Here is a 27438-nt window from a genome sequence, read left to right on the forward strand (position 1 = left end):
GTCGTAGTGTGTCGTACTGTAGTGTGTTGTAGTGTGTCGTGTTGTAGTGTGTTGCAGTGTGTCGTAGTGTGTCGTAGTGTGTCGTGTTGTAGTGTGTCGTGTTGTAGTGTGTCGTAGTGTGTCGTGTTGTAGTGTGTCGTAGTGTGTCGTGTTGTAGTGTGTTGTAGTGTGTCGTGTGTCGTAGTGTGTCGTGTTGTAGTGTGTTGTAGTGTGTCGTAGTGTGTCGTGTTGTAGTGTGTTGTAGTGTGTCGGGTTGTAGTGTGTTGTAGTGTGTCGTGTTGTAGTGTGTTGTAGTGTGTCGTGTGTCGTAGTGTGTCGTGTTGTAGTGTGTTGTAGTGTGTTGTAGTGTGTCGTGTTGTAGTGTGTCGTAGTGTGTCGTGTTGTAGTGTGTTGTAGTGTGTCGTGTTGTAGTGTGTCGTGTTGTAGTGTGTCGTAGTGTGTCGTGTTATAGTGTGTTGTAGTGTGTCGTGTTGTAGTGTGTCGTAGTGTGTCGTAGTGTGTTGTGTTATAGTGTGTCGTAGTGTGTCGTGTTATAGTGTGTTGTAGTGTGTCGTGTTGTAGTGTGTCGTAGTGTAGTGTGTCGTAGTGTAGTGTGTTGTAGTGTGTCGTGTTGTAGTGTGTCGTGTTATAGTGTGTTGTAGTGTGTCGTGTTGCAGTGTGTCATAGTGTGTTGTGTTATAGTGTGTTGCAGTGTTTTATTTTGTAGTGTTTTGGTTTGTGCAGTGAATCAAGATCCAACATTTCAAATTAAACTCCACGATAAACATAAAACACTTTGATTAGACACGGTGATGTTCCACAGTAAATGTGTGTGTGTGTCTGTGTGTTTATCTCTGTGTGTGTGTCTGTGTGTGTGAGCGTGTATGTTTCTGTGTATACGTACTTGTTTTATAGACTTGTGTACTTGTTTTAGAGACTTGTGTACTTGTTTTTAGACTTGTGTACTTGTTTTAAACACTTGCATGCTTGTTTTTAGACTTGTGTACTTGTTTTTAGACTTGTGTGCTTTGCTTGTTTTTCTGTTGTATTGTATTTTAAACACGTGGAAAAGAGAGTTTAAGTGCTCGTCTTGTGTTCCTCTGTTTGAATAAAGATAAAGACAGAAAAATCAGTGAAATAAACTCTGGTAAAACATGTAAACTGGAACATAAAACATGTAACATGTTCTACAGAATCCTGTTTAACACGTCTTCTGAAAGCAGGGTTAGCTGCAGCCTTAGTGTTAGCTTAGCCTGGAGGAGGAGCTAAAGCTAAAGCCAAAGTGTAGATATTTAAACAGCTGGAGTGTGTTTGAGTGTTAGCTTCAACGTGTGAAGCGCTAATAACAACGCTAATTAGAACATGGCACCGACTGGGGCTTTGGGTTCTGTGCAACAGAGACACAGAGAGACAGACAGAGACATAGAGAGACAGAGACACAGACAGAGACATAGAGAGACAGAGACACAGACAGAGACATAGAGAGAGACAGAGACACACAGAGAGACAGAGACACAGAGAGAGAGACAGACACAGAGAGAGAGACACACACAGAGACATAGACAGGCACAGAGAGAGAGACACAGATAGAGAGACAGACACAGAGATAGAGAGAGACACAGATAGAGAGACAGAGAGAGAGAGAGAGAGAGCGAGACACACACAGACAGACAGAGACACAGGGAGACAGAGAGACAGAGACACACTGAGACGCACAGACACAGAGACTTTGAATGACAGAATGGCCCCGTAAATGTGGTGATGTCTCTGTCAAACTGTTATAATAATTATCCAGGTCAAGACAAAATCCCAAGAATTTAAAATTTAGGTCATAATTTAAAAAAGTAAAACCTTGAGGAAAGTAAACAGGCTATGCTAGCAGGTTAGCTCTGTCCATTTATATATACAGTCTATGCTAGCAGGTTAGCTCTGTCCATTTATATATACAGTCTATGCTAGCAGGTTAGCGCTGTCCATTTATATATACAGTCTATGCTAGCAGGTTAGCTCTGTCTATTTATATATACAGTCTATGCTAGCAGGTTAGCTCTGTCCATTTACATATACAGTCTATGCTAGCAGGTTAGCTCTGTCCATTTATATATACAGTCTATGCTAGCAGGTTAGCTCTGTCCATTTATATATACAGTCTATGCTAGCAGGTTAGCCCTGTTCATTTATATATAGTCTATAGTTTGGTCATTGGTTTCCATCCCAGCTGTGGTTGACTTGTCTGAGTTAGCAGTGGCATTAGCATTAGCAGGTGTGGCTAAGCTAATGGCTGTTTGTTTCGCAGTTTGTTGCTGAAGTGTGACAAAGCCTCACCAATGACACGACACCTGTTTATTTATGTAACTGACTTCAAAAATACTTTGTAATACAAGTTACAGATCAGATCTGTGGAGAGATGACCCCACTCACACAGCCCTCTGCACATGGCCCACTGAGCCCTCTGCGCACGGCCCTCTGCGCATGGCCAATTCAATTCAATTCATTTATTTTTGTAACGCCCAAAATCACAACAACAGTTGTCTCGAAGGGCGTTCATGTTTTGGTTGATGGGGGAAACCGGAGTACCCGGAGGAAACCCATCCAGACACGAGGAGAAACATGAAAAACTCCACACAGAAAGGCCTGGGCGACCCGGGGATCAACCAAACCTTCTTGCTTGCTCTGCACACGGCCCACTGAGCCCTCTGCACATGGCTATCTGCACATGGCCCTCTGCACACTGCCGTCTACACACTCCCCTCTGCACATGGCCCTCTGCACATGGCCCTCTGCACACTGCCCTCTGCACATGGCCCACTGAGCCCTCTGCACATGGCCCTCTGCACATGGCCCATTGAGCCCTCTGCACATGGCCCTCTGCACATGGCCCTCTGCACAGGGCCCACTGAGCCCTCTGCACACGGCCCTCTGCACACGGCCCTCTGCACACGGCCCTCTGCACACACTGCTCAAACGAGTCTCTAGTTTCGATGCTTGTTCCAGTATCGATTCCTGCTCAAACGAGTCTCTAGTTTCGATGCTTGTTCCAGTATCGATTCCTGCTCAAACGAGTCTCTAGTTTCGATGCTTGTTCCAGTATCGATTCCTGCTCAAACGAGTCTGTAGTTTCGATTCTCGTTTCATCTTTCACACCTTTGCTCAGTTTGCACAGATCTAAACTACAGGGTGAGCAGAGATTGTGTTTGTGGAGATGATGTCATTTGGTAGTTGGTCCATTGAGCTGGACGCTGCCCTTTAACCTCCACCTGCCCTTTGACCTTTGACCTCACTATTGACTGCTGTATATAACTCTACAGATGCTTTTATGATGCTTGTTTAGCCGCGTTCTGCTTCTGCACTGACTGAGAGGAGGCGCGTGGGAGGCAGTGTGCTCTTCCAGGGGGTTCCTCGCTCTGATTGGTCCATTTTAACAATGATGCGTGGTGGTCCCGCCCCCACATCCTCTCCCCCCTCTCTCTCTCTGTGCGCACATGCACTCTGCTCTACCTGCCGTACACTGCATACTAAAAAGTCAAGGACGCTTTTACACACACAAGACGTCAGATTTTGAGTTGGGGAGAATCGTATCCTACCTCCTTGCGTCCTAGCTCCTTGCATCCTTGTTCCCTAGCTTCCTCATTCATTGACGGATGTAGTGAGTGGCTGTTCTGTGCGGCGTGAATGAGGCTCGAGCACCTGCAGGCTTCAAAAGGATTCTGTAAACATTGAAAACTACAGATATTTTCACCTTTTCTGGACCAGAAGCTCGAACGTTTCCATGGAGTTTTGAAAGCGAGGTACGTTTGACCGTTTTATTTTGAAGGCGAGGTACGTTTGACCGTTTTATTTTGAAGGCGAGGTACGTTTGACCGTTTTATTTTGAAGGCGAGGTACGTTTGACCGTTTTATTTTGAAGCCGAGGTACGTTTGACCGTTTTATTTTGAAGCCGAGGTACGTTTGACCGTTTTATTTTGAAGCCGAGGTACGTTTGACCGTTTTATTTTGAAGCCGAGGTACGTTTGACCGTTTTATTTTGAAGCCGAGGTACGTTTGACCGTTTTATTTTGAAGGCGAGGTACGTTTGACCGTTTTATTTTGAAGGCGAGGTACGTTTGACCGTTTTATTTTGAAGGCGAGGTACGTTTGACCGTTTTATTTTGAAGGCGAGGTACGTTTGACCGTTTTATTTTGAAGGCGAGGTACGTTTGACCGTTTTATTTTGAAGGCGAGGTACGTTTGACCGTTTTATTTTGAAGGCGAGGTACGTTTGACCGTTTTATTTTGAAGGCGAGGTACGTTTGACCGTTTTATTGTGAAGGAGAGGTACGTTTGACCGTTTTATTTTGAAGGCGAGGTACGTTTGTCCGTTTTATTTTGAAAGCGAGGTACGTTTGACCGTTTTATTTTGAAGGCGAGGTACGTTTGACCGTTTTATTTTGAAGCCTAGGTACGTTTGACCGTTTTATTTTGAAGGCGAGGTACGTTTGACCGTTTTATTTTGAAGGCGAGGTACGTTTGACCGTTTTATTTTGAAGGCGAGGTACGTTTGACCGTTTTATTTTGAAGGCGAGGTACGTTTGACCGTTTTATTGTGAAGGCGAGGTACGTTTGACCGTTTTATTTTGAAGCCGAGGTACGTTTGCCCGTTTTATTTTGAAGGCGAGGTACGTTTAACCGTTTTATTTTGAAGAAGAGGTACGTTTGACCATTTTATTTTGAAGGCGAGGTACGTTTGACCGTTTTATTGTGAAGCCGAGGTACGTTTGACCGTTTTATTGTGAAGGAGAGGTACGTTTGACCGTTTTATTTTGAAGGCGAGGTACGTTTGACCGTTTTATTTTGAAGGCGAGGTACGTTTGACCGTTTTATTGTGAAGCCGAGGTACGTTTGACCGTTTTATTTTGAAGGCGAGGTACGTTTGTCCGTTTTATTTTGAAAGCGAGGTACGTTTGACCGTTTTATTTTGAAGGCGAGGTACGTTTGACCGTTTTATTTTGAAGCCTAGGTACGTTTGACTGTTTTATTTTGAAGGCGAGGTACGTTTGACCGTTTTATTTTGAAGGCGAGGTACGTTTGACCGTTTTATTTTGAAGGCGAGGTACGTTTGACCGTTTTATTTTGAAGCCGAGGTACGTTTGCCCGTTTTATTTTGAAGGCGAGGTACGTTTAACCGTTTTATTCTGAAGAAGAGGTACGTTTGACCATTTTATTTTGAAGGCGAGGTACGTTTGACCGTTTTATTGTGAAGCCGAGGTACGTTTGACCGTTTTATTGTGAAGGAGAGGTACGTTTGACCGTTTTATTTTGAAGGCGAGGTACGTTTGACCGTTTTATTTTGAAGGCGAGGTACGTTTGACCGTTTTATTTTGAAGGCGAGGTACGTTTGACCGTTTTATTGTGAAGCCAAGGTACGTTTGACCGTTTTATTTTGAAGGCGAGGTACGTTTGACCGTTTTATTTTGAAGGCGAGGTACGTTTGACCGTTTTATTTTGAAGGCGAGGTACGTTTGACCGTTTTATTGTGAAGCCAAGGTACGTTTGACCGTTTTATTTTGAAGGCGAGGTACGTTTGTCCGTTTTATTTTGAAAGCGAGGTACGTTTGACCGTTTTATTTTGAAGGCGAGGTACGTTTGACCGTTTTATTTTGAAGCCTAGGTACGTTTGACTGTTTTATTTTGAAGGCGAGGTACGTTTGACCGTTTTATTTTGAAGGCGAGGTACGTTTGACCGTTTTATTTTGAAGGCGAGGTACGTTTGACCGTTTTATTTTGAAGGCGAGGTACGTTTGACCGTTTTATTTTGAAGCCGAGGTACGTTTGACCGTTTTATTTTGAAGCCGAGGTACGTTTGCCCGTTTTATTTTGAAGGCGAGGTACGTTTAACCGTTTTATTTTGAAGAAGAGGTACGTTTGACCGTTTTATTTTGAAGGCGAGGTACGTTTGACCGTTTTATTGTGAAGCCGAGGTACGTTTGACCGTTTTATTGTGAAGGAGAGGTACGTTTGACCGTTTTATTTTGAAGGCGAGGTACGTTTGACCGTTTTATTTTGAAGGCGAGGTACGTTTGACCGTTTTATTTTGAAGGCGAGGTACGTTTGACCGTTTTATTGTGAAGCCGAGGTACGTTTGACCGTTTTATTTTGAAGGCGAGGTACGTTTGACCGTTTTATTTTGAAGGCGAGGTACGTTTGACCGTTTTATTTTGAAGGCGAGGTACGTTTGACCGTTTTATTTTGAAGGCGAGGTACGTTTGACCGTTTTATTGTGAAGGCGAGGTACGTTTGACCGTTTTATTGTGAAGGCGAGGTACGTTTGACCGTTTTATTTTGAAGCCGAGGTACGTTTGACCGTTTTATTTTGAAGCCGAGGTACGTTTGTCTGTTTTATTTTGAAAGCGAGGTACGTTTGACCGTTTTATTTTGAAGGCGAGGTACGTTTGACCGTTTTATTTTGAAGGCGAGGTACGTTTGACCGTTTTATTTTGAAGGCGAGGTACGTTTGTCCGTTTTATTTTGAAGGCGAGGTACGTTTAACCGTTTTATTTTGAAGAAGAGGTACGTTTGACCGTTTTATTTTGAAGGCGAGGTACGTTTGACCGTTTTATTTTGAAGGCGAGGTACGTTTGACCGTTTTATTGTGAAGCCGAGGTACGTTTGACCGTTTTATTGTGAAGGAGAGGTACGTTTGACCGTTTTATTTTGAAGGCGAGGTACGTTTGACCGTTTTATTGTGAAGGAGAGGTACGTTTGACCGTTTTATTTTGAAGGCGAGGTACGTTTGTCCGTTTTATTTTGAAGCCGAGGTACGGTTGTCCGTTTTATTTTGAAGCCGAGGTACGTTTTAACCGTTTTATTGTGAAGGAGAGGTACGTTTGACCGTTTTATTTTGAAGGAGAGGTACGTTTGACCGTTTTATTTTGAAGCCGAGGTACGTTTGACTGTTTTATTTTGAAGGAGAGGTACGTTTGACCCTTGTGACTATGTCTCATTCATTTATGTTGTTCCAAATGGTTCTGTGTAAATGTGTAAATGTGAAGTTTCCCGTTGCTCATTCTGGACATTGCTGTGGTCACATCTGATTGGATGCTATAGTGTTGTCATAGTAACCGGGTTCAGAAATGCGTGTGTTTCAGGCACATTTGTGTATTTCAGAACATTACAGAGCGACATCTGGAGCAGGTCGCGTGGAACAAGAACTTAAAGAGCTTAAACGACTGAGCTAAGTGTTTCTTTGCGCTAATGGTTATTGGCTTTGGTTATTTTTTGGGCTGATGGGAAGATTTAAGCATAGATGAGATGTGCAGATACGTGCACAGAGCTAACCTGCTAGCCGCCGTGTTCGAAACAGGAAGTGATGATGGCCGCACTTCCTCCTAAGATCGACTCTATGTCCATTTCACTTTCTGTGTATAAACTGTGTCCTCTCTCTGTCTCTGCTGCTTCAGACTCATTCTGGTCTTAAATGTTCGTATTAACCCTCTACATGATCCTGGGCTTTTTATTTCACTATTGTGTCTGTAAATCAACATATAAACATTAATAACAGTTCCTGAAGTCCTCAGTGTGTGAGATGGTTCTTGTGGCTCATGTGGGAGATGTTCTTTGGTGCTGGTCCATGGAGACACAGAGCTGCTTTAAAGTCTCTGAGCCACAGGAGCCACAGGAGCCACAGGACACATGTGTGAAGTACTTCCTGGTTCTAGTCCTGACCCAAGCAGCAGTGTTCTGGATGTTCTGGATGTTCTGGATGTTCTGGATGTTCTGGATGTTCTGTTCTGGATGTTCTGGATGTTCTGTTCTGGATGTTCTGTTCTGGATGTTCTGGATGTTCTGGATGTTCTGTTCTGGATGTTCTGGATGTTCTAGATGTTCTGGATGTTCTGTTCTGGATGTTCTGGATGTTCTAGATGTTCTGGATGTTCTGTTCTGGATGTTCTGTTCTGGATGTTCTGTTCTGGATGTTCTGGATGTTCTGGATGTTCTGTTCTGTGGCTCGTTTGGAGAGTCCAGTGATCAGGACGTTACAGTCGTCTAATCTACTGGACACAAACGCAGGAAAAGTCTTGTAAACGCTGCTACTTTAAGAACTATAATTGAATTGACTTTAATCACTTCCTGTATTACCACATGATGACATCATAAGGTGGAACAGAGTGTTTTCAGTTTGAGAGGAGAACTAAGCCTAAATCTGCAGCGTTTGTGTGTTAAACATGTGAGAATGAAACAAAACACAACTCCAGGTCTGTGTGTGACGAGAAACGACATTACTCCTCGTTTAGTTTTGGTTTAATCTCGGTTTGGTCCTGGTTTAGTCCTGGTTTAGTTCCTGGTTTAGGCCCTGTTTAGGACCTGGTTTAGTTCCTGGTTTAGTTCCTGGTTTAGTTCCTGTTATAGTTCCTGGTTTAGTCCTGGTTTAGTCCTGGTTTAGTCCTGGTTTAGTTCTTGGTTTAGTTCCTGTTTTAGTTCCTGGTTTAGTCCTGGTTTAGTCTTGGTTTAGTCCTGGTTTAGTTCCTGGTTTAGTCCTGGTTTAGGACCTGGTTTCGTTCCTGGTTTAGTCCTGGTTCAGTCCTGGTTTAGTCCTGGTTTGGTCCTGGTTTAGTTCCTGGTTTAGTTCTTGGTTTAGTCCTGGTTTAGTTCTGGTTTAGTCCTGGTTCAGTCCTGGTTTAGTCCTGGTTTGGTCCTGGTTTAGTTCCTGGTTTAGTTCTTGGTTTAGTCCTGGTTTAGTCTTGGTTTAGTCCTGGTTTAGTCCTGGTTTAGTTCTTGGTTTAGTTCCTGTTTTAGTTCCTGGTTTAGTCCTGGTTTAGTCTTGGTTTAGTCCTGGTTCAGTCCTGGTTTAGTCCTGGTTTGGTCCTGGTTTAGTTCCTGGTTTGGTCCTGGTTTAGTTCCTGGTTTAGTTCTTGGTTTAGTCCTGGTTTAGTCCTGGTTTAGTCCTGGTTTAGTCTTGGTTTAGTCCTGGTTTAGTCCTGGTTTAGTCCTGGCTTAGTTCCTGGTTTAGTCCTGGTTTAGACCTGGTTTAGTCTTGGTTTAGTCCTGGTTTAGTCCTGGTTTAGTCTTGGTTTAGTCCTGGTTTAGTCCTGGTTCAGTCCTGGTTTAGTCCTGGTTTAGTCCTGGCTTCGTTCCTGGTTTAGTCCTGGTTTAGACCTGGTTTAGTCCTGTTTTAGTTCCTGGTTTAGTTCCTGGTTTAGTCCTGGTTTAGTCCTGGTTTAGTTCTTGGTTTAGTCCTGGTTTAGTCCTGGTTTAGTCCTGGTTTAGTCCTGGTTTAGTTCTTGGTTTAGTCCTGGTTTAGTCCTGGTTTAGTCCTGGTTTAGTCCTGGTTTAGTCCTGGTTTAGTCTTGGTTTAGTCCTGGTTTAGTCCTGGTTTAGTCTTGGTTTAGTCCTGGTTTAGTCTTGGTTTAGTCCTGGTTTAGTCCTGGTTTAGTCCTGGTTTAGTTCTTGGTTTAGTCCTGGTTTAGTTCTTGGTTTAGTCCTGGTTTAGTCCTGGTTTAGTCCTGGTTTAGTCCTGATTTAGTTCTTGGTTTAGTCCTGGTTTAGTCCTGGTTTAGTTCTTGGTTTGGTCCTGGTTTAGTCCTGGTTTAGTCCTGGTTTAGTCTTGGTTTAGTCCTGGTTTAGTCTTGGTTTAGTCCTGGTTTAGTCCTGGTTTAGTCTTGGTTTAGTCCTGGTTTAGTCTTGGTTTAGTCCTGGTTTAGTCCTGGTTTAGTCCTGGTTTAGTTCTTGGTTTAGTCCTGGTTTAGTCCTGGTTTAGTTCTTGGTTTAGTCCTGGTTTAGTCCTGGTTTAGTTCTTGGTTTAGTCCTGGTTTAGTTCCTGGTTTAGTTCTTGGTTTAGACCTGGTTTAGTCCTGGTTTAATCCTGGTTCAGTCCTGGTTTAGTCCTGGTTTAGTCCTGGTTCAGTCCTGGTTCAGTCCTGGTTTAGTCCTGGTTTAGTCCTGGTTTAGTCCTGGTTTAGTCTTGGTTTAGTCCTGGTTTAGTCCTGGTTTAGTCCTGGTTTAGTCTTGGTTTAGTCCTGGTTTAGTCCTGGTTTAGTCCTGGTTTAGTCCTGGTTCAGTCCTGGTTCAGTCCTGGTTTAGTCCTGGTTTAGTCCTGGTTTAGTCCTGGTTTAGTCCTGGTTTAGTCCTGGTTCAGTCCTGGTTTAGTCCTGGTTTAGTCCTGGTTTAGTCTTGGTTTAGTCCTGGTTTAGTCCTGGTTTAGTCCTGGTTTAGTCCTGGTTTAGTCCTGGTTCAGTCCTGGTTCAGTCCTGGTTTAGTCCTGGTTTAGTCCTGGTTTAGTCCTGGTTTAGTCTTGGTTTAGTCCTGGTTCAGTCCTGGTTTAGTCCTGGTTTAGTCCTGGTTTAGTCTTGGTTTAGTCCTGGTTCAGTCCTGGTTTAGTCCTGGTTTAGTCCTGGTTCAGTCCTGGTTTAGTCCTGGTTTAGTCCTGGTTTAGTCTTGGTTTAGTCCTGGTTTAGTCCTGGTTTAGTCACTGGTTTATTTTCCTTCACACTTTAAATCACTATGGTAACTGTTCTCATTTGTCTTGCTCTGAAAACCGTGGCCTGAGTTCGTGTTTCAGTTTTCTGGCTTTTTGCAGTTTCCCTGAGGTTTGGAAATGTCCCGAGCTGAAGCTCGACCACACGACCTTCTACAGATCGAGGAAATTACAGAGCGACGCTTTTGAAATAGATCTGTCAAGATGTTTTTAGCAGCTCAGAGTCCAGACGTGAAGGGCCCGAGAAGGCAAAGGGAGGGCATCTGACACACAGGGTCAGAGGGTTCATGGGATTTACAGGAAGAGAAGGCGCTTCTGCATTTGCAAAGACAGAACCAAGTTTAGATCTTTAGATACAGAGGAGGCATCAGAAACATGTACATTTATACAGTACATTGTCCACAGAAATAGTGCCTCATGTTCCAGTTTTCAGGCTCGGCCAAGCTTCTCAGAGCGCCCCCTGTGGGCAGTATTTAAGGACTCCATGTGAGGACGACTTCGGTGCTGTCACCGTGTTTGGGCCACAGTGCTGCTCTGTGATTGGTCCAGCGGCCGAGCCCAAGTGTCGCAAGACCAAAGATTGTTTATATAAGTGGACGTAGCTAACCTGCTAGCCGCTGCGCTGTTCCAATTAGGAAGTGATCATGGGTGCACTTCCTGCTCCAATTCACTTTCTTAAATGTTACTTAAATGTTCGTATTAACCCTCTACATGATCCTGGGGGTTTTATTTCACTATTGTGTCTGTAAATCAAGATATGAATGTTAATAGTGTTGTTAAGCGCCCGCTCCCTGCTAAGCGGTGCAGGAAGTAAGGGGTGTTACTTTAAACAGCCTCACTCCTGATTGGCTCTTTCGTTGCTATGATACTTGTGGTCAGAATTCCAAATATACAACTCAGCTCCAAATTGGCTGCTATAACTGCTCTAACCTCAGGAGCTTCATCTGGAGCTGTACGCTGTGATGTCACACTCTGTCACATCTTCACATTCTGGACGCTGTGGTGATGTCACACTCTTCTGTCACAGTCTTTTGTCACTTCTTTACACTCTCTGGACGCTGTGGTGATGTCACACTCTTTTATCACTTCTACACACTCTGGTCACGTCACACTCTTCTGTCACACTCTTTTGGCACTTCACTCTCTGGATGCTGTGGTGACGTCACACTCTTCTGTCACACTCTTTTATCACTTCGTCACACTCTCTGGAGGCTGTGGTGATGTCACACTCTTCTGTCACTTCTTTACACTTTCTAGATGTTGTTGTGACATCACACTCTTTTGTCACTTCTTCACACTCTCTGGATGCTGTGGTGACGTCACACTCTTCTGTCACTTCTTCACACTCTGAACGCTGTTGTGACGTCACACTCTTCTGTCACACTCTTTTATCACTTCTTCACACTCTCTCGACGCTGTGGTGATGTCACACTCTTCTGTCACACTCTTCTGTCACTTCTTCACACTCTCTGGACGCTGTGGTGACGTCACACTCTTCTGTCACACTCTCTTGTCACTTCTTCACACTCTGGACGCTGTGGTGATGTCACACTCTTTTATCACTTCGTCACACTCTCTGGACGCTGTGGTGATGTCACACTCTTTTGTCACACTCTTTTGTCACTTCTTTACACTCTCTGGACGCTGTGGTGATGTCACACTCTTTTGTCACACTCTTTTGTCACTTCGTCACACTCTCTGGACGCTGTGGTGATGTCACACTCTTTTGTCACACTCTTTTGTCACTTCTTTACACTCTCTGGACGCTGTGGTGATGTCACACTCTTCTGTCACACTCTTTTATCACTTCGTCACACTCTCTGGATGCTGTTGTGACGTCACACTCTTCTGTCACTTCATCACACTCTCTGGACACTGTGGTGATGTCACACTCTTCTGTCACACTCTTCTGTCACTTCTTCACTCTCTGGACGCTGTGGTGATGTCACACTCTTCTGTCACACTCTTTTGTCACTTGTTCACACTCTGGTCTGATTGATTCTGATGAGTTTGTGAAGTCACAAATATCACAAGTTCAGTTTAGTCTGAACTTGAACTTTTGTCCAGGGGAAGTTTTGTTTTCCGTTGAGCTCAGGAACCCTCTCTCTCCTTGCTCACCCTCCCCTCCCACTACAGGAAGTCACAGAATACTACTTCCTGTCAAGGTGTGTCTCACTTCCTGTGTTTTGATGTTGTGGGTGTTTGAATGTGCTCATAAAGTGTCATGTTGTGGGGGGAGCTGACTCAAAGCAAACATCCGATTTGTTTTCCAGAGTTTAGTCAAAGTTTGGGCTGTGAAGAAAAACTAAAGAAATGATATTTATCATGACGTTGACTTGTATATTCCAGGCAAACGAATAACATCTCCATGGGGACAAATCAGTTTTAATCAGGCTTAATACTTCTTTTTTTAAATATATTCTCCATCAGGTTATTGTGTCAATGGCATAAAATCATTTTAATGAGTTAGATGTTTTTATGCAGAGTAAAACTCGTGAGTTTGGTACTTCAAAACTGAAGCCTTTGAGGTCATTGTGTCCATTTTTATTTGACTGTGATGAATCTCAGTCTCTCACAACGTTACATGGAGCTGTTCTGGATTGTGGTTTGTATAAAACCAGTCTGATCCTGCAGAGTTTAAGAGGTCTGAATAATGTCCCAGACTCGAGTGGGCGCCGTGGCAACCGGTGCTTCAGTGAAACGAGAGGAGTGACGAGAGCAGAGAGACGAGAGCAGAGAGATGAGAGACGAGAGCAGAGAGACGAGAGCAGAGAGACGAGAGGAGCGACGAGAGCAGAGAGACGAGAGCAGAGAGACGAGAGGAGTGACGAGAGCAGAGAGACGAGAGCAGAGAGACAAGAGAAGTGACGAGAGCAGAGAGACGAGAGGAGCGACGAGAGCAGAGAGACGAGAGCAGAGAGACGAGAGGAGTGACGAGAGCAGAGAGACGAGAGCAGAGAGACAAGAGGAGTGACGAGAGCAGAGAGACGAGAGGAGCGACGAGAGCAGAGAGACGAGAGCAGAGAGATGAGAGGAGAGAGATGAGAGGAGAGAGACAAGAGGAGTGACGAGAGGAGAGAGATGAGAGGAGAGAGACGAGAGGAGTGACGAGAGCAGAAAGATGAGAGCAGAGAGATGAGAGCAGAGAGATGAGAGCAGAGAGATGAGAGCAGAGTGACGAGAGCAGAGAGACAGGAGGAGCGACGGGAGCAGAGAGATGGGAGGAGCGTCGAGAGGAGAAATCTCTGGAACCGGGCATTTATATGGATACAATAGCACAACTAACATTTAAACTAGACTCAATACTGATACTCGATACTCGATACTCGATACCACAGTGAGTTAGACTCTGTGCTGTTCCACTTTAAATGTTTGTACTTTGTTATATTCACATCTGTGTCCAGTTTATATCAGACCATGGCTCTGTTTAGACCTGGTTTAGTCTCTCTCCCTCTCTCCTCTGCATCCTTCCTGTCGTCTGTATTCACCTCTCCTCCTCCTCCCTCTCTCCCTCTCTCCTCTGCATCCTTCCTGTCGTCTGTATTCACCTCTCCTCCTCCTCCCTCTCTCCCTCTCTCCTCTGCATCCTTCCTTTCCTGTTTCCTGCCGCTGTCGTTTAGTGCGAGGGCCAGACCAAAGTGTGAGACATGCTCTGAATGTGAACATGAGGCAGAAAGGGAGGAGGAGGAGAGGGAGAGAGGAGGAGGAGGAGAGGGAGGGAGCAGAGGGAGAGAGAGGAGGAGGAGAGGGAGGGAGCAGAGGGAGAGAGGAGGAGGAGAGGGAGGGAGCAGAGAGAGAGAGGAGGAGGAGAGGCAGGGAGCAGAGAGAGAGAGGAGGAGGAGAGGGAGGGAGCAGAGAGGAGGAGGAGGACATGGAGACGAGGCCGGTTGAGGCTGATCAGATCTATGGAGAGGCGTTCTCTCAGAGAGTATGGAGTCTGCTCGTCTCCATGGAGATATCAGTGCTTGGCCTGAAATGTTCCGCAGTGCTGCATTAAACTTATATGTGTCGCCATTGTGTTTTTATTGCTCAAAAAAAAAAAAAAAAGGCATTGGAAAAACATGCATTCTTGCTGTGAGCGGGGTCGCCTATCCACAGATCTGACCTGTAACTTGGCTCTGTTGCTCCAGCTGCTCGTCTCCATGGAAACGCATAAGTGTAATGCCCTTCAGAAAAGTTCCAGTGTTTCTTTAAATGAGGTTACATTGAAAACCTCTGACAGGATGTGAGAGATTGAACTGGTTTAAAATCAAAACTGAGACTGAAGTGACGACTGCGCCTGAAACTGAAGCTGGTTCTGATGTTCAACAGGAAACATGATTCACCCTGAAGCTTCAGTCTGATTCTGCACAGGACACACACCGAGAAGACGAGGAGTGAGAGAGTGAGACGTCACCCACGGCGTTCAGCTCCAATCAGGAGCCAGGCTGTGGAAGTGTTGAACAGTTTAAGGTCGACACGAACGGTTTAAGGTCGACACGAACGGTTAAAGGTCGACACGAACGGTTAAAGGTCGACACGAACAGTTTAAGGTCGACACGAACAGTTTAAGGTCGACACGAACAGTTTAAGGTCGACACGAACGGTTAAAGGTCGACACGAACGGTTAAAGGTCGACACGAACGGTTTAAGGTCGACACGAACAGTTTAAGGTCGACACGAACAGTTTAAGGTCGACACGAACAGTTTAAGGTCGACACGAACAGTTAAAGGTCGACACGAACAGTTAAAGGTCGACACGAACGGTTAAAGGTCGACACGAACAGTTAAAGGTCGACACGAACGGTTTAAGGTCGACACGAACGGTTTAAGGTCGACACGAACAGTTTAAGGTCGACACGAACAGTTTAAGGTCGACACGAACAGTTTAAGGTCGACACGAACAGTTAAAGGTCGACACGAACAGTTAAAGGTCGACACGAACAGTTAAAGGTCGACACGAACAGTTAAAGGTCGACACGAACGGTTTAAGGTCGACACGAACGGTTTAAGGTCGACACGAACAGTTTAAGGTCGACACGAACAGTTAAAGGTCGACACGAACAGTTAAAGGTCGACACGAACAGTTAAAGGTCGACACGAACAGTTTAAGGTCGACACGAACAGTTAAAGGTCGACACGAACGGTTTAAGGTCGACACGAACGGGTTAAGGTCGACACGAACGGTTTAAGGTCGACACGAACGGGTTAAGGTCGACACGAACAGTTAAAGGTCGACACGAACAGTTTAAGGTCGACACGAACAGTTAAAGGTCGACACGAACGGTTAAAGGTCGACACGAACAGTTAAAGGTCGACACGAACGGTTTAAGGTCGACACGAACGGGTTAAGGTCGACACGAACAGTTAAAGGTCGACACGAACAGTTTAAGGTCGACACGAACAGTTAAAGGTCGACACGAACGGTTAAAGGTCGACACGAACGGTTAAAGGTCGACACGAACGGTTAAAGGTCGATACCAGTCGTCACTTGAGAGATAATTACCCATAACACATTTGGATGATACTTAAATCTGGATCGTTTCTTCTCCAACACAGAGAAATTCAACGTGCTTCACAGAATCAGACATTAACGTCACAAAACAGCAAACAAAACAGAAATAATCATAAAATTAACTTTAAAAGAGAAGAGGCAGAATAAAAACCTACAGAACATTTAAAAATATAATCCCAAAGTCTCCTCCTGTCGCCTCTTAAGCCCCGCCCACCTCCAGGAGCCCCGCCCCTGCTCCTCCTCTTCTCTTAAGCCCCGCCCACCTCCAGGAGCCCCGCCCCTGCTCCTCCTCTTCTCTTAAGCCCCGCCCACCTCCAGGAGCCCCGCGTCCTGTTCCCTCTGAACGGAGCCAGACTTGGGTCATATGGCTTCCAGATTCCCCCCTGCTCTGCATCAGAGCGCACGGGTACACAGCATCAGACTGAGGAATACTACTGCTACTACTGCTACTACTACTGCTACTACTACTACTACTACTACTACTACAGAACAGAGTGGAAGTACTCGGGAGAATCCAAACCACTGTGTGTTTCCTGCTTGTGTGGAGACGGAGAAACAGGAACTTTACATTTTCTTTTTTGGGATATCCTGCTGAAGCTGGAGCATGGCTGACAGTAAACAGCAGAGGAAAGGCTCTTCAGCTTCACACACGTAAGACGAGGAGGACGAGGAGGAGGAGGAGGACGAGGACTAGGACGATGTGGAGGGCGAGGACAATGAGGAGGAGGACGCGGACTAGGACGATGTGGAGGGCGAGGACAATGAGGACGCGGACTAGGACGATGATGAGGAGGATGAGGACTAGGACGATGAGGAGGAGGACTAGGATGATGAGGAGGAGGACTAGGACGATGAGGAGGAGGACTAGGACGATGAGGAGGAGGAGGACTAGGACGATGAGGAGGAGGACTAGGACGAGGAGGAGGACGAGGACGATGAGGAGGACTAGGACAATGAGGACGATGAGGAGGAGGAGGACGATGAGGAGGACTAGGATGATGAGGAGGACTAGGACGATGAGGAGGAGGAGGAGGACGATGAGGAGGACTAGGATGATGAGGAGGAGGAGGAGAGAGATGTGTGTGTGCTGAGTGGAGACATGTGTTTTGGACGTGTTCATCTGCAGGAGTTTGTAGTGGATGTGTTTTTACATTTAAAAACACTACCTAAAGCTGCATTATGTAACTTTTCTGGTGGAGGGTCTGCCACCTGCTTCTCTCCATGGAAATGTTATTGCTTTGCCTGGAATGTTCCACAGTGTGGCGTTAAACATGATTTGTTTCTTACAGGTGTTTTTGTAGAACGTGTGTTCTTGTGCATTGGCTCCTTCCTCCACAGATCTGACCTGTAACTTGATGCTTGATGGTGTCTATTTGTCTCAATGGAGTTGTGTTTTGTTTCATTCACACGTTTGACTCACACTTTATTATTAGTCTGTCACATCTACAAAGATCAAAATGCTCTGTTCCACCTTGTGATGTCATCAAGTGGGAGTTTTCAAGCTCCTCCTCCTTTTACCTTTAGTTCAGTCGAGATAAACGACAACTCCAGGACTGAAATTATCCAAATGATTCTAGTGAAGGTGGAGTTTAAAAACACAGCAGAGCACTTCCTGTATCACCACATGATGACATCACAAGGTGGAACAGAGTGTTTTGTGTCTGACGAAACATTAAAACACAGATCAGAGGAAAGTGTCACACACTTTAAGTCTGGGGCTGTAACGAGCCGTAGGTCACAATAAATAAGTGCACAAGGCTTAACCAGGTTAAACCAGGCCAAAAGAGACCAAACAGGACCAAACCAGGACAAACAGGACCAAACCAGGACAAACAGGACCAAACCGGGACAAACAGGACCAAACACGACCAAACCAGGCAAAAACGGACCAAACAGGACCAAACCAGGCCAAAACGGACCAAACATGACCAAGCCAGGACCAAACAGGACAAACAGGACCAAGCCAGGACAAACAGGACCAAACCAGGACCAAACAGGACCAAAACAGGACCAAACATGACCAAACAGGACCAAAACAGGACCAAACAGGACCAAAACAGGACCAAACAGGACCAAGCCAGGACCAAACCAGGCCAAACAGGACCAAACCGGGGCAAACAGGACCAAACATGACCAAACCAGGCCAAACCAGGACAAACAGGACCAAACCAGGCCAAACATGACCAAAAATGACCAAACCAGGCCAAACATGACCAAACAGGACCAAACCAGGACAAACATGACCAAACAGGACCAAACCAGGACAAACGGGACCAAACGTGACATGGACCGTCTCCAACATTTTTCTAATTTGAACACTTGTAATTTGGTGGAGTTGGTGGTTTGAGAGAGACTGTAGGTTAGAACCCTCCTCCTCTCCTCCTCCTCCTCCTCCCCTCCTCTCCTCCTCCTCTCCTCAGTTGTAATTTGGCGGTCTGAGAGCGCCTTTAGCTCAGGGTCCTCTCCTCCCCCTCTCTCCCCCTCCTCCTCCTCTCTCCTCCTCCTCCTCCTCCTCCTCCTCTCCTCCTCTCTCCTCCTCCTCCTCCTCCTCCTCTCCTCCTCTCCTCAGTTGTAATTTGGCAGTCTGAGAGCGCCTTTAGCTCAGGGTCCTCTCCTCCCCCTCTCTCCCCCTCCTCCTCCTCTCTCCTCCTCCTCCTCCTCCTCCTCCTCTCCTCCTCTCTCCTCCTCCTCCTCCTCCTCCTCTCCTCCTCTCCTCAGTTGTAATTTGGCGGTCTGAGAGCGCCTTTAGCTCAGGGTCCTCTTCTCCCCCTCTCTCCTCCTCCTCCTCCTCCTCCTCCTCTCCTCCTCTCCTCAGTTGTAATTTGGCGGTCTGAGAGCGCCTTTAGCTCAGGGTCCTCTTCTCCCCCTCTCTCCTCCTCCTCCTCCTCCTCCTCTCCTCCTCTCCTCAGTTGTAATTTGGCGGTCTGAGAGCGTCTGTAGCTCACATGTTTGGGATGTGGCGTGGACTCAAATAGAACACGTCGTTTTGGTTTGTGGGGCTGTTTCCTTATAAGGCGCTCGCTCAAATGGGCCGTAGACGCTGTTTTTTCCCTCCAGCTGATGCTGCGCTGTCGAGGAGTTTAAACACGAGGAGTTTAAAAACACGAGGAGTTTAAAAACACGAGGAGTTTAAAAACACGAGGAGTTTAAAAACACGAGGAGTTTAAAAACACGAGGAGTTTAAACACGAGGAGTTTAAAAACACGAGGAGTTTAAAAACACGAGGAGTTTAAAAACACGAGGAGTTTAAAAACACGAGGAGTTTAAAAACACAAGTTTAAAAACACGAGGAGTTTAAAAACACGAGGAGTTTAAAACACGAGGAGTTTAAAAACACGAAGAGTTTAAGATACGAGGAGTTATAAAAACTGTAAAGTTGTGTTGTCACGAGGAGGAGGCTTGTGTTAAAGTGTAAAGTTGTGTTGTCACGAGGAGGAGGCTTGTGTTAAAGTGTAAAGTTGTGTTGTCATGATACTTTCAGTACAGAAAAGTCGGCTCCAGACTCGACACTGTGTGATGTTCCACAGTAAATGTTTGTGTTATATTCACGTGTGCTATATGTGTGTGTCTGTGTGTGTCTGTGTGTGTCGGGGTGTGTGTGTATGTGTGTGTGTGTTTTAATTTGTGTGTCTTGTTCAGATTCAGCTCAACATCTTTAAACAGTAAAGGTTCATTTCTGTCAATGAGACTTTTTTAGTATTGATTCCTCTGAACAATGAGTATTTAGTTTCGATACTAGTTTTAGTATCGATTCATGTCTGATTCTCGATACTTTGGCCGGGAGTTGACGGGCCCGGCCGACGATGAGCGCTCCTCTGTATCGCCTCCGTCGACCGCAAAAGCCGTGCCGAAACGGGACAGGCCGACACCACGGAGCGTACGTCAACTGCTGTCTGCACTTTTGTTACGTTGCTTTCGTTACGTCACTAAGGTTACATCGTTAACGTTACGCCGCTAACGTTACGCCGCTAACGTTACTCCGCTAACGTTACGTCACCTAGTAACTGTGAGGGCAGCTGACTCCATTTTCTCCCGTAGAAGGGGTGACGCGCAGTGCATGATGGGATACAGAAGTGAAACTGATGAGACACAATGTCTACAAGTGCGGCCATGATTCAGCCTCCTGCTGCTCCTCCTGCTCCTCTTGCTCCTCCTGCTCCTCCTCCTCCTGCTCCTCCTCTCCTGTTCCTCCTCCTCCTCTCCTGCTCCACCGGACTAGAGACCAGAAACCGGACCAGAGACCATCACAGGATGTAGAGTATTTGTCTTTAATCTGCAGAAGCTTCTTTCTGATCCTGTGTGGATGTAAACGGACACATGAGGATCTCTTTTCACCTTTTTACTTTTAAAGAACACTTCAGACTGGATCACAGCTCTGATCTGTGGACTGGGGTCACTAGTGACAGAGGATGTTCTAATGGGTAGTATGGATGAGAACTCTGCAGTTTAACCACAGACTGAAGAAACAAGTGGACTGAGTGTGATGTCACCACAGCGTTCAGCTCCAGATGAAGCTCATCGAAGACCAGAGTCCAGACCGCGAGTATCATAGCAACCAAAGAGCCAATCAGGAGCCAGGCTGTTGAAGATAATGCGGTTTAGCACAGTTTTGTTTAGTTTGGCCAAGAGTTGGTCTCAATACTTTTCCAAAAGTACCCTAACTCGTCCTCTCTCTCCTTTAGTCATTATGCGCCGCCACATGCTAACGCTAACGCTAACTCTTTGTTTACTCTAGGGAGGAGGAAGTTTGATCTGAGCACGCTCCGTATCACACAGCCCTGGTGTAAAGAACGCCACGCTCAGGCTAATGCAGCGACAACACGATGTGCTACGCTATCCGGGCGCTCAGGACTAAACTAGAACTAAACTAGGACTAAACAGAGAATAACCAGGGCTAAACCAGGACTGAACCAGGACTGAACCAGGACTAAACCAGGTCTAAACCAGGACTGAACCAGGACTGAACCAGGACTGAACCAGGACTAAACCAGGTCTAAACCAGGACTAAACCAGGACTAAACCAGGACTGAACCAGGACTGAATCAGGACTAAACCAGGTCTAAACCAGGACTGAACCAGGACTAAACCAGGTCTAAACCAGGACTGAACCAGGTCTAAACCAGGACTAAACCGGGTCTAAACCAGGTCTAAACCGGGTCTAAACCAGGACTGAACCAGGACTGAACTGGGTCCAAACCAGGTCTAAACCAGGTCTAAACCATGACTGAACCAGGACTGAACCTGGTCTGAACCAGGTCTAAACCGGGTCTAAACCATGACTGAACCAGGAATAAACTGGGACTGAACCAGGTCTAAACCAGGTCTAAACCAGGACTAAACCAGGACTAAACCAGGTCTAAACCGGGTCTAAACCAAGTCTAAACCAGGTCTAAACCGGGTCTAAACCAGGACTAAACCGGGTCTAAACCGGGTCTAAACCAGGTCTAAACCGGGTCTAAACCGGGTCACTTTTGTCTCACTTTTGTCTTGTTTTATTTTAAATTAAATTAATTCCATTCTTAGTCTGTGGTGTCGTCGATATCGAGAATCGTCAGATACTTAAGTCTTTAGTATTGAAATCGGTGTCATAACTGAACAAGCTGTTGTGTAAATGTAAACGTGTGATCTTTCCTGTTTCTAAACCTCGCCGTGGCGCCACGTTTGGCTCAGACAGTTTAAATTTAAAGATGTGTAAAAAATGTGGTAAAACGCTCGTTCAGACCTCGTTTCGTTCAGACCTCACGTATCTCATTTCTGTGACTTTTGTGTTGGTCTTGTACATTTCCCAGTTACTTCTGTGATTTAAAATCCCCCTCAGCGTTTCCTCGGCTTTCGTGGCGCCATGTTGATTCTTTATCTAATACACAAACGTACACATGAATCTGAATGACCTCTGACCCTGAGCGTGAGACGGCGTCACCTCTTCACACCTTAAATTGACCTCTGCTCCCTAAACAAACACGGTTCTAACTGTTTCACTCAGAAATGTCGTTTACTTCCTGTTTTGTGAATGCGCTGTCGTCTCATTCGCTGCGTCGTGTCAAAACGCAGGACGCCGCCGTAAATAAATACGTTTAAACGGACGGCTCTGGAGGCAGCGGTTCTCAAACAGCGGCGCGTGGACGGTTTAGAATCAGGGTTATTCATAAATATAGAGATGAAATTCAAAATATTTTGGTCAAAGAAACAAATCAGTGTTTTACATTTTTCTTCTGAATTTTGTGCGTTTATTTTTGTTTTGCTCGAAGCCGAAACTTAAAAACTTTCTTCAGGATATTTCCACGAACTTGATAAAAATAACCCCTTAAGTTAGATGAAAAGTACTTGTACTTTTCAGTCCAGTTGAAAATGTAGTGGAGTAAAAAGTATATAGTGCTCTCAGATGTACTGAAGTCAAAGGGAAAAAGTATCCACTGTAAAAGTATTTAACGTAGAATTTTTAGGCATCTGTACTTTACCTAAGTACAGTACTTTAGTACTTGTCCCTCGTAACCTTCCACCACTTTTAGCCTGCACAGATGAGGCATTTTAAGATACAAACAGTAGTACGTTGTGTATTTTAGTGTTTTTTAGTGTACTTTTGTGTTCTGTTGTGTATGTTTTTGTATATTTGTGTACTCTAGTGTACTGTTGTGTACTGTTGTGTACTCTAGTGTACTGTTGTGTACTGTTGTGTACTCTAGTGTACTGTTGTGTACTCTAGTGTACTGTTGTGTACTGTTGTGTACTCTAGTGTACTGTTGTGTACTCTAGTGTACTGTTGTGTACTGTTGTGTACTGTTGTGTACTCTAGTGTACTGTTGTGTACTCTAGTGTACTGTTGTGTACTGTTGTGTACTCTAGTGTACTGTTGTGTACTCTAGTGTACTGTTGTGTACTCTAGTGTACTGTTGTGTACTGTTGTGTACTGTTGTGTACTCTAGTGTACTGTTGTGTACTGTTGTGTACTCTAGTGTACTGTTGTGTACTCTAGTGTACTGTTGTGTACTGTTGTGTACTGTTGTGTACTCTAGTGTACTGTTGTGTACTGTTGTGTACTCTAGTGTACTGTTGTGTACTCTAGTGTACTGTTGTGTACTCTAGTGTACTGTTGTGTACTGTTGTGTACTGTTGTGTACTCTAGTGTACTGTTGTGTACTGTTGTGTACTGTTGTGTACTCTAGTGTACTGTTGTGTACTGTTGTGTACTCTAGTGTACTGTTGTGTACTGTTGTGTACTCTAGTGTACTGTTGTGTACTGTTGTGTACTCTAGTGTACTGTTTGACTCACTTTGGAATCCATCCAGTCCTACACCGACTCTACATTTATCTGTAAATAAACTCCACCACTTAAGCTTCATGGGCCAAATATGGGCCAAGTATGGGTCAAATATGGGTCAAATATGGGTCAAATATGGGCCAGATATGGGTCAAATATGGGCCAAGTATGGGACAAATATGGGTCAGATATGGGTCAAATATGGGCCAAGTATGGGTCAGATATGGGCCAGATATGGGTCAAATATGGGTCAAGTATGGTCCTATAATCTGTATAACTGATGGTCAGATCCATCGATTGGCAGAATAAGTGCGACAGTGGCTCCGTTGGTAGAGCGTTTGTGCACTGATCTGAAGGTTGTGGGTCAAATCCCGCTCTGGACATAAACGTCCTTGGTGGAGCGGTCAGATCCTCTGACCCACAGGTTGGCGTACGTGCGTCTGAATGCGTGTTTTTTGGCATTTGCAGAGGTGTTTTCGTTCACGTGTGACAGTCCCAGTCATTCTCTGACCTCTGACCTCTGACCTTATCGTACTGAGCGTGTGACCCTGTGCTCCTCTGGTCCGCAGTTGCCCGTGGAGCATGGGTACGACGGCCAGCGCGGCGTCACAAAGCGTTTCTTCGGCCCTCGGCGACAGTCACCACAGCAACGACATGACGGACAGGCGCTCTCTAAGCTCCTCCCCCTTCCACACCGTCAGCGTCCACTCCGGGAAAGCCAAGTCCATCATCACCAACAAAGTGGCTCCAGTGGTCATCACGTGAGGACTGGACCTGGACTGGACCGGGACTGGACCAGGACTGGACCGGGACTGGACCGAGACTGGACTGGGACTGGACCGGGACTAAAGTGGGACTGGACCGGGACTGGACCGGGACTGGACCGAGACTGGACCGAGACTGGACTGGGACTGGACCGGGACTAAAGTGGGACTGGACCGGGACTAAAGTGGGACTGGACTGGGACTGGACCGGGACTGGACCGGGACTGGACCGGGACTGGACCGGGACTGGACCGAGACTGGACTGGGACTGGACCGGGACTAAAGTGGGACTGGACCGGGACTGGACCGGGACTGGACCGGGACTGGACCGGGACTGGACCGAGACTGGACTGGGACTGGACCAGGACTGGACCGAGACTGGACCGAGACTGGACTGGGACTGGACCGGGACTAAAGTGGGACTGGACCGGGACTGGACCGGGACTGGACCGAGACTGGACCGGGACTGGACCGGGACTGGACCGGGACTAAAGTGGGACTGGACCGGGACTGGACCGGGGCTGGACCGGGACTGGACCGGGACTGGACCGGGACTGGACCGAGACTGGACTGGGACTGGACCAGGACTGGACCGAGACTGGACCGAGACTGGACTGGGACTGGACCGGGACTGAACTGGGACTGGACCGGGACTGGACCGGGACTGGACCGAGACTGGACCGGGACTGGACCGGGACTGGACCGAGACTAAAGTGGGACTGGACCGGGACTGGACCGGGACTAAAGTGGGACTGGACCGGGACTGGACCGGGACTGGACCGGGGCTGGACCGGGACTGGACCGGGACTGGACCGGGACTGGACCGGGGCTGGACCGGGACTGGACCGGGACTGGACCGGGACTAAAGTGGGACTGGACTGGGACTGGACCGGGACTGGACCGGGACTGGACCGGGACTGGACTGGGACTGGACCGGGACTGGACTGGGACTGGACCTAGACTAAAGTGGGACTGTACCGGGACTGGACCGGGACTGGACCGGGACTGGACCGGGACTGGACCAGGACTGGACCGGGACTGGACTGGGACTGGACCTAGACTAAAGTGGGACTGTACCGGGACTGGACCTAGACTAAAGTGGGACTGTACCGGGACTGGACCGGGACTAAAATGGGACTGGACTGGGACTGGACCGGGACTGGACCGGGACTGGACCGGGACTAAAGTGGGACTGGACCGGGACTGGACCGGGACTGGACCGGGGCTGGACCGGGACTGGACTGGGACTGGACCGGGACTGGACCGGGACTGGACCGGGACTAAAGTGGGACTGGACCGGGACTGGACCGAGACTAAAGTAGGACTGGACCGGGACTGGACCGGGACTGGACCGGGACTGGACCGGGACTGGACTGGGACTGGACCTAGACTAAAGTGGGACTGTACCGGGACTGGACTGGACCGGGACTAAAGTGGGACTGGACTGGGACTGGACCGGGACTGGACCGGGACTGGACCGGGACTGGACCGGGACTGGACCGGGACTGGACTGGGACTGGACCGGGACTAAAGTGGGACTGGACCGGGACTGGACCGTAACTAAAGTGGGACTGGACCGGGACTGGACCGGGACTGGACTGGGACTGGACCTAGACTAAAGTGGGACTGTACCGGGACTGGACCGGGACTAAAGTGGGACTGAACCGGGACTGGACCGGGACTAAAGTGGGACTGGACTGGGACTGGACTGGGACTCGACTGGACTGGAACTGGACCGGGACTAAAGTGGGACTGGACCGAGACTAAAGTGGGACTGGACCGGGACCGGACCGGGACTGGGACTGGACCGGGACTGGACCGGGACTGGACCAGGACTGGACCGGGACTGGACTGGGACTGGACCGGGACTGGACTGGGACTGGACCTAGACTAAAGTGGGACTGTACCGGGACTGGACCAGGACTAAAGTGGGACTGGACCGGGACTAAAGTGGGACTGGACTGGGACTGGACCGGGACTGGACCGGGACTGGACCGGGACTAAAGTGGGACTGGACCGGGACTAAAGTGGGACTGGACCGGGACTAAACTGGGACTGGACCGGGACTAAACCAGGTCTAAACCGGGTCTTAACCAGGACTAAAGCAGGACTAATGCGGGACTGGACCGGGACTAAACCGGGTTTTAACCAGGACTAAAGCAGGTTTAAACCATGACTAAACCAGGTCTAAACCAGGTCTAAACTGGGTTTTAACCAGGACTAAACCAGGACTAAACCAGGTCTTAACCAGGTCTAAACCAGGTCTAAACCGGGTTTTAACCAGGACTAAAGCAGGTTTAAACCAGGACTAAACCAGGACTAAACCAGGTCTAAACCAGGTCTAAACCAGGACTAAACCAGGACTAAACCAGGTCTTAACCAGGTCTAAACCAGGTCTAAACCGGGTTTTAACCAGGACTAAAGCAGGTTTAAACCAGGACTAAACCAGGACTAAACCAGGTCTAAACCAGGTCTAAACCAGGTCTAAACCAGGACTAAACCAGGACTTCCTGGTCTTGTTTTTCAGGTATAACTGCAGGCAGGAGTTCCAGATTCATGATGATATCCTCAAAACAAACTATAAAATGGGCCGGATCTCTGACACGATGCCTGAACATTACCTGGTCCAGGTGAGAAACGGGACTTTCACTTTCACTTTCACCAAAACAAGACCAAAGTGGCAACATGTGGAATTATTCAACTGTTTATCCTTTTTATGTTTTTAATTAGAGCTGAGTCTTTGGGGCCAATTTGACATTTTAAATCTGATCCAAAACGGGATTTAACGAGTATCGAAACTAAAGACTCGTTTGAGCAGGAATCGATACTAAACAAATCCCATTGACAGAAATGATCCTGTGCGTCCCGCCCCTTTGCTCTGGACGCTCCTGTTTCTCTTGTGGGTCAGCGCTCACTGATGGACAATCGCTTTTGAAAACACATTAAACCAATAATCGACCAGGACTGAACCAGGACTAAACCAGGACTAAACCAGGACTAAACCAGGACTGAACCAGGACTGAACCAGGACTAAACCAGGACTAAACCAGGACTGAACCAGGACTGAACCAGGACTAAACCAGGACTACACCAGGACTGAACCAGGACTGAACCAGGACTAAACCAGGACTAAACCAGGACTGAACCAGGACTGAACCAGGACTAAACCAGGACGGAACCAGGACTTATTTATTTATGTGTTTGTTTTATTATCCAGGACGTGTTTATTGTTGTTATTGTTATTGTTGTTGTTGTATTTGTTTATTTTCTCGTCAGGGGGAGTGCTTCATGGTCCAGGACGTGTTTATCAAAGCCGACGTCTTAAAAACCACTGCGAGTTTCGGAGCCCCAAACTTCCGACAGGTGCAGGGTTCGTACCCGCTGTTTGGGATGGGCCAACCCAGCCTCAACGGGTTCAAACACGTCCTCCACAGACTCCAGGCTCAAGGGCACCAGGTCAGGAACCCACAACCACAGCTCACTGTTCAGGTC

General features: G+C 47.0%; 1 protein-coding gene across 4 annotated transcripts in view; it reads left to right on the plus strand.

The window, feature by feature from the left end:
• pald1a (phosphatase domain containing paladin 1a) overlaps positions 1-27438 on the plus strand; it is a 290101-nt gene that overhangs the window by 9242 nt on the left and 253421 nt on the right. Inside the window, exons 1-4 of one of the 4 annotated variants that reach the window (XM_055229721.1) lie at positions 3704-3767; positions 23752-23943; positions 26474-26576; positions 27223-27402. In XM_055229721.1, the coding sequence (XP_055085696.1) occupies positions 23765-23943; positions 26474-26576; positions 27223-27402 (462 nt within the window). In that variant the 5' untranslated portion in view covers positions 3704-3767; positions 23752-23764. Of the gene's footprint in view, positions 1-3703; positions 3768-16471; positions 16576-23751; positions 23944-26473; positions 26577-27222; positions 27403-27438 lie in introns of those variants that run through there. The other 3 variants (XM_055229719.1, XM_055229720.1, XM_033985386.2) reach the window with 3 other exon arrangements.

Source organism: Periophthalmus magnuspinnatus, chromosome 19 (assembly GCF_009829125.3).
Source record: "Periophthalmus magnuspinnatus isolate fPerMag1 chromosome 19, fPerMag1.2.pri, whole genome shotgun sequence".
NCBI lineage: Eukaryota > Metazoa > Chordata > Actinopteri > Gobiiformes > Gobiidae > Periophthalmus > Periophthalmus magnuspinnatus.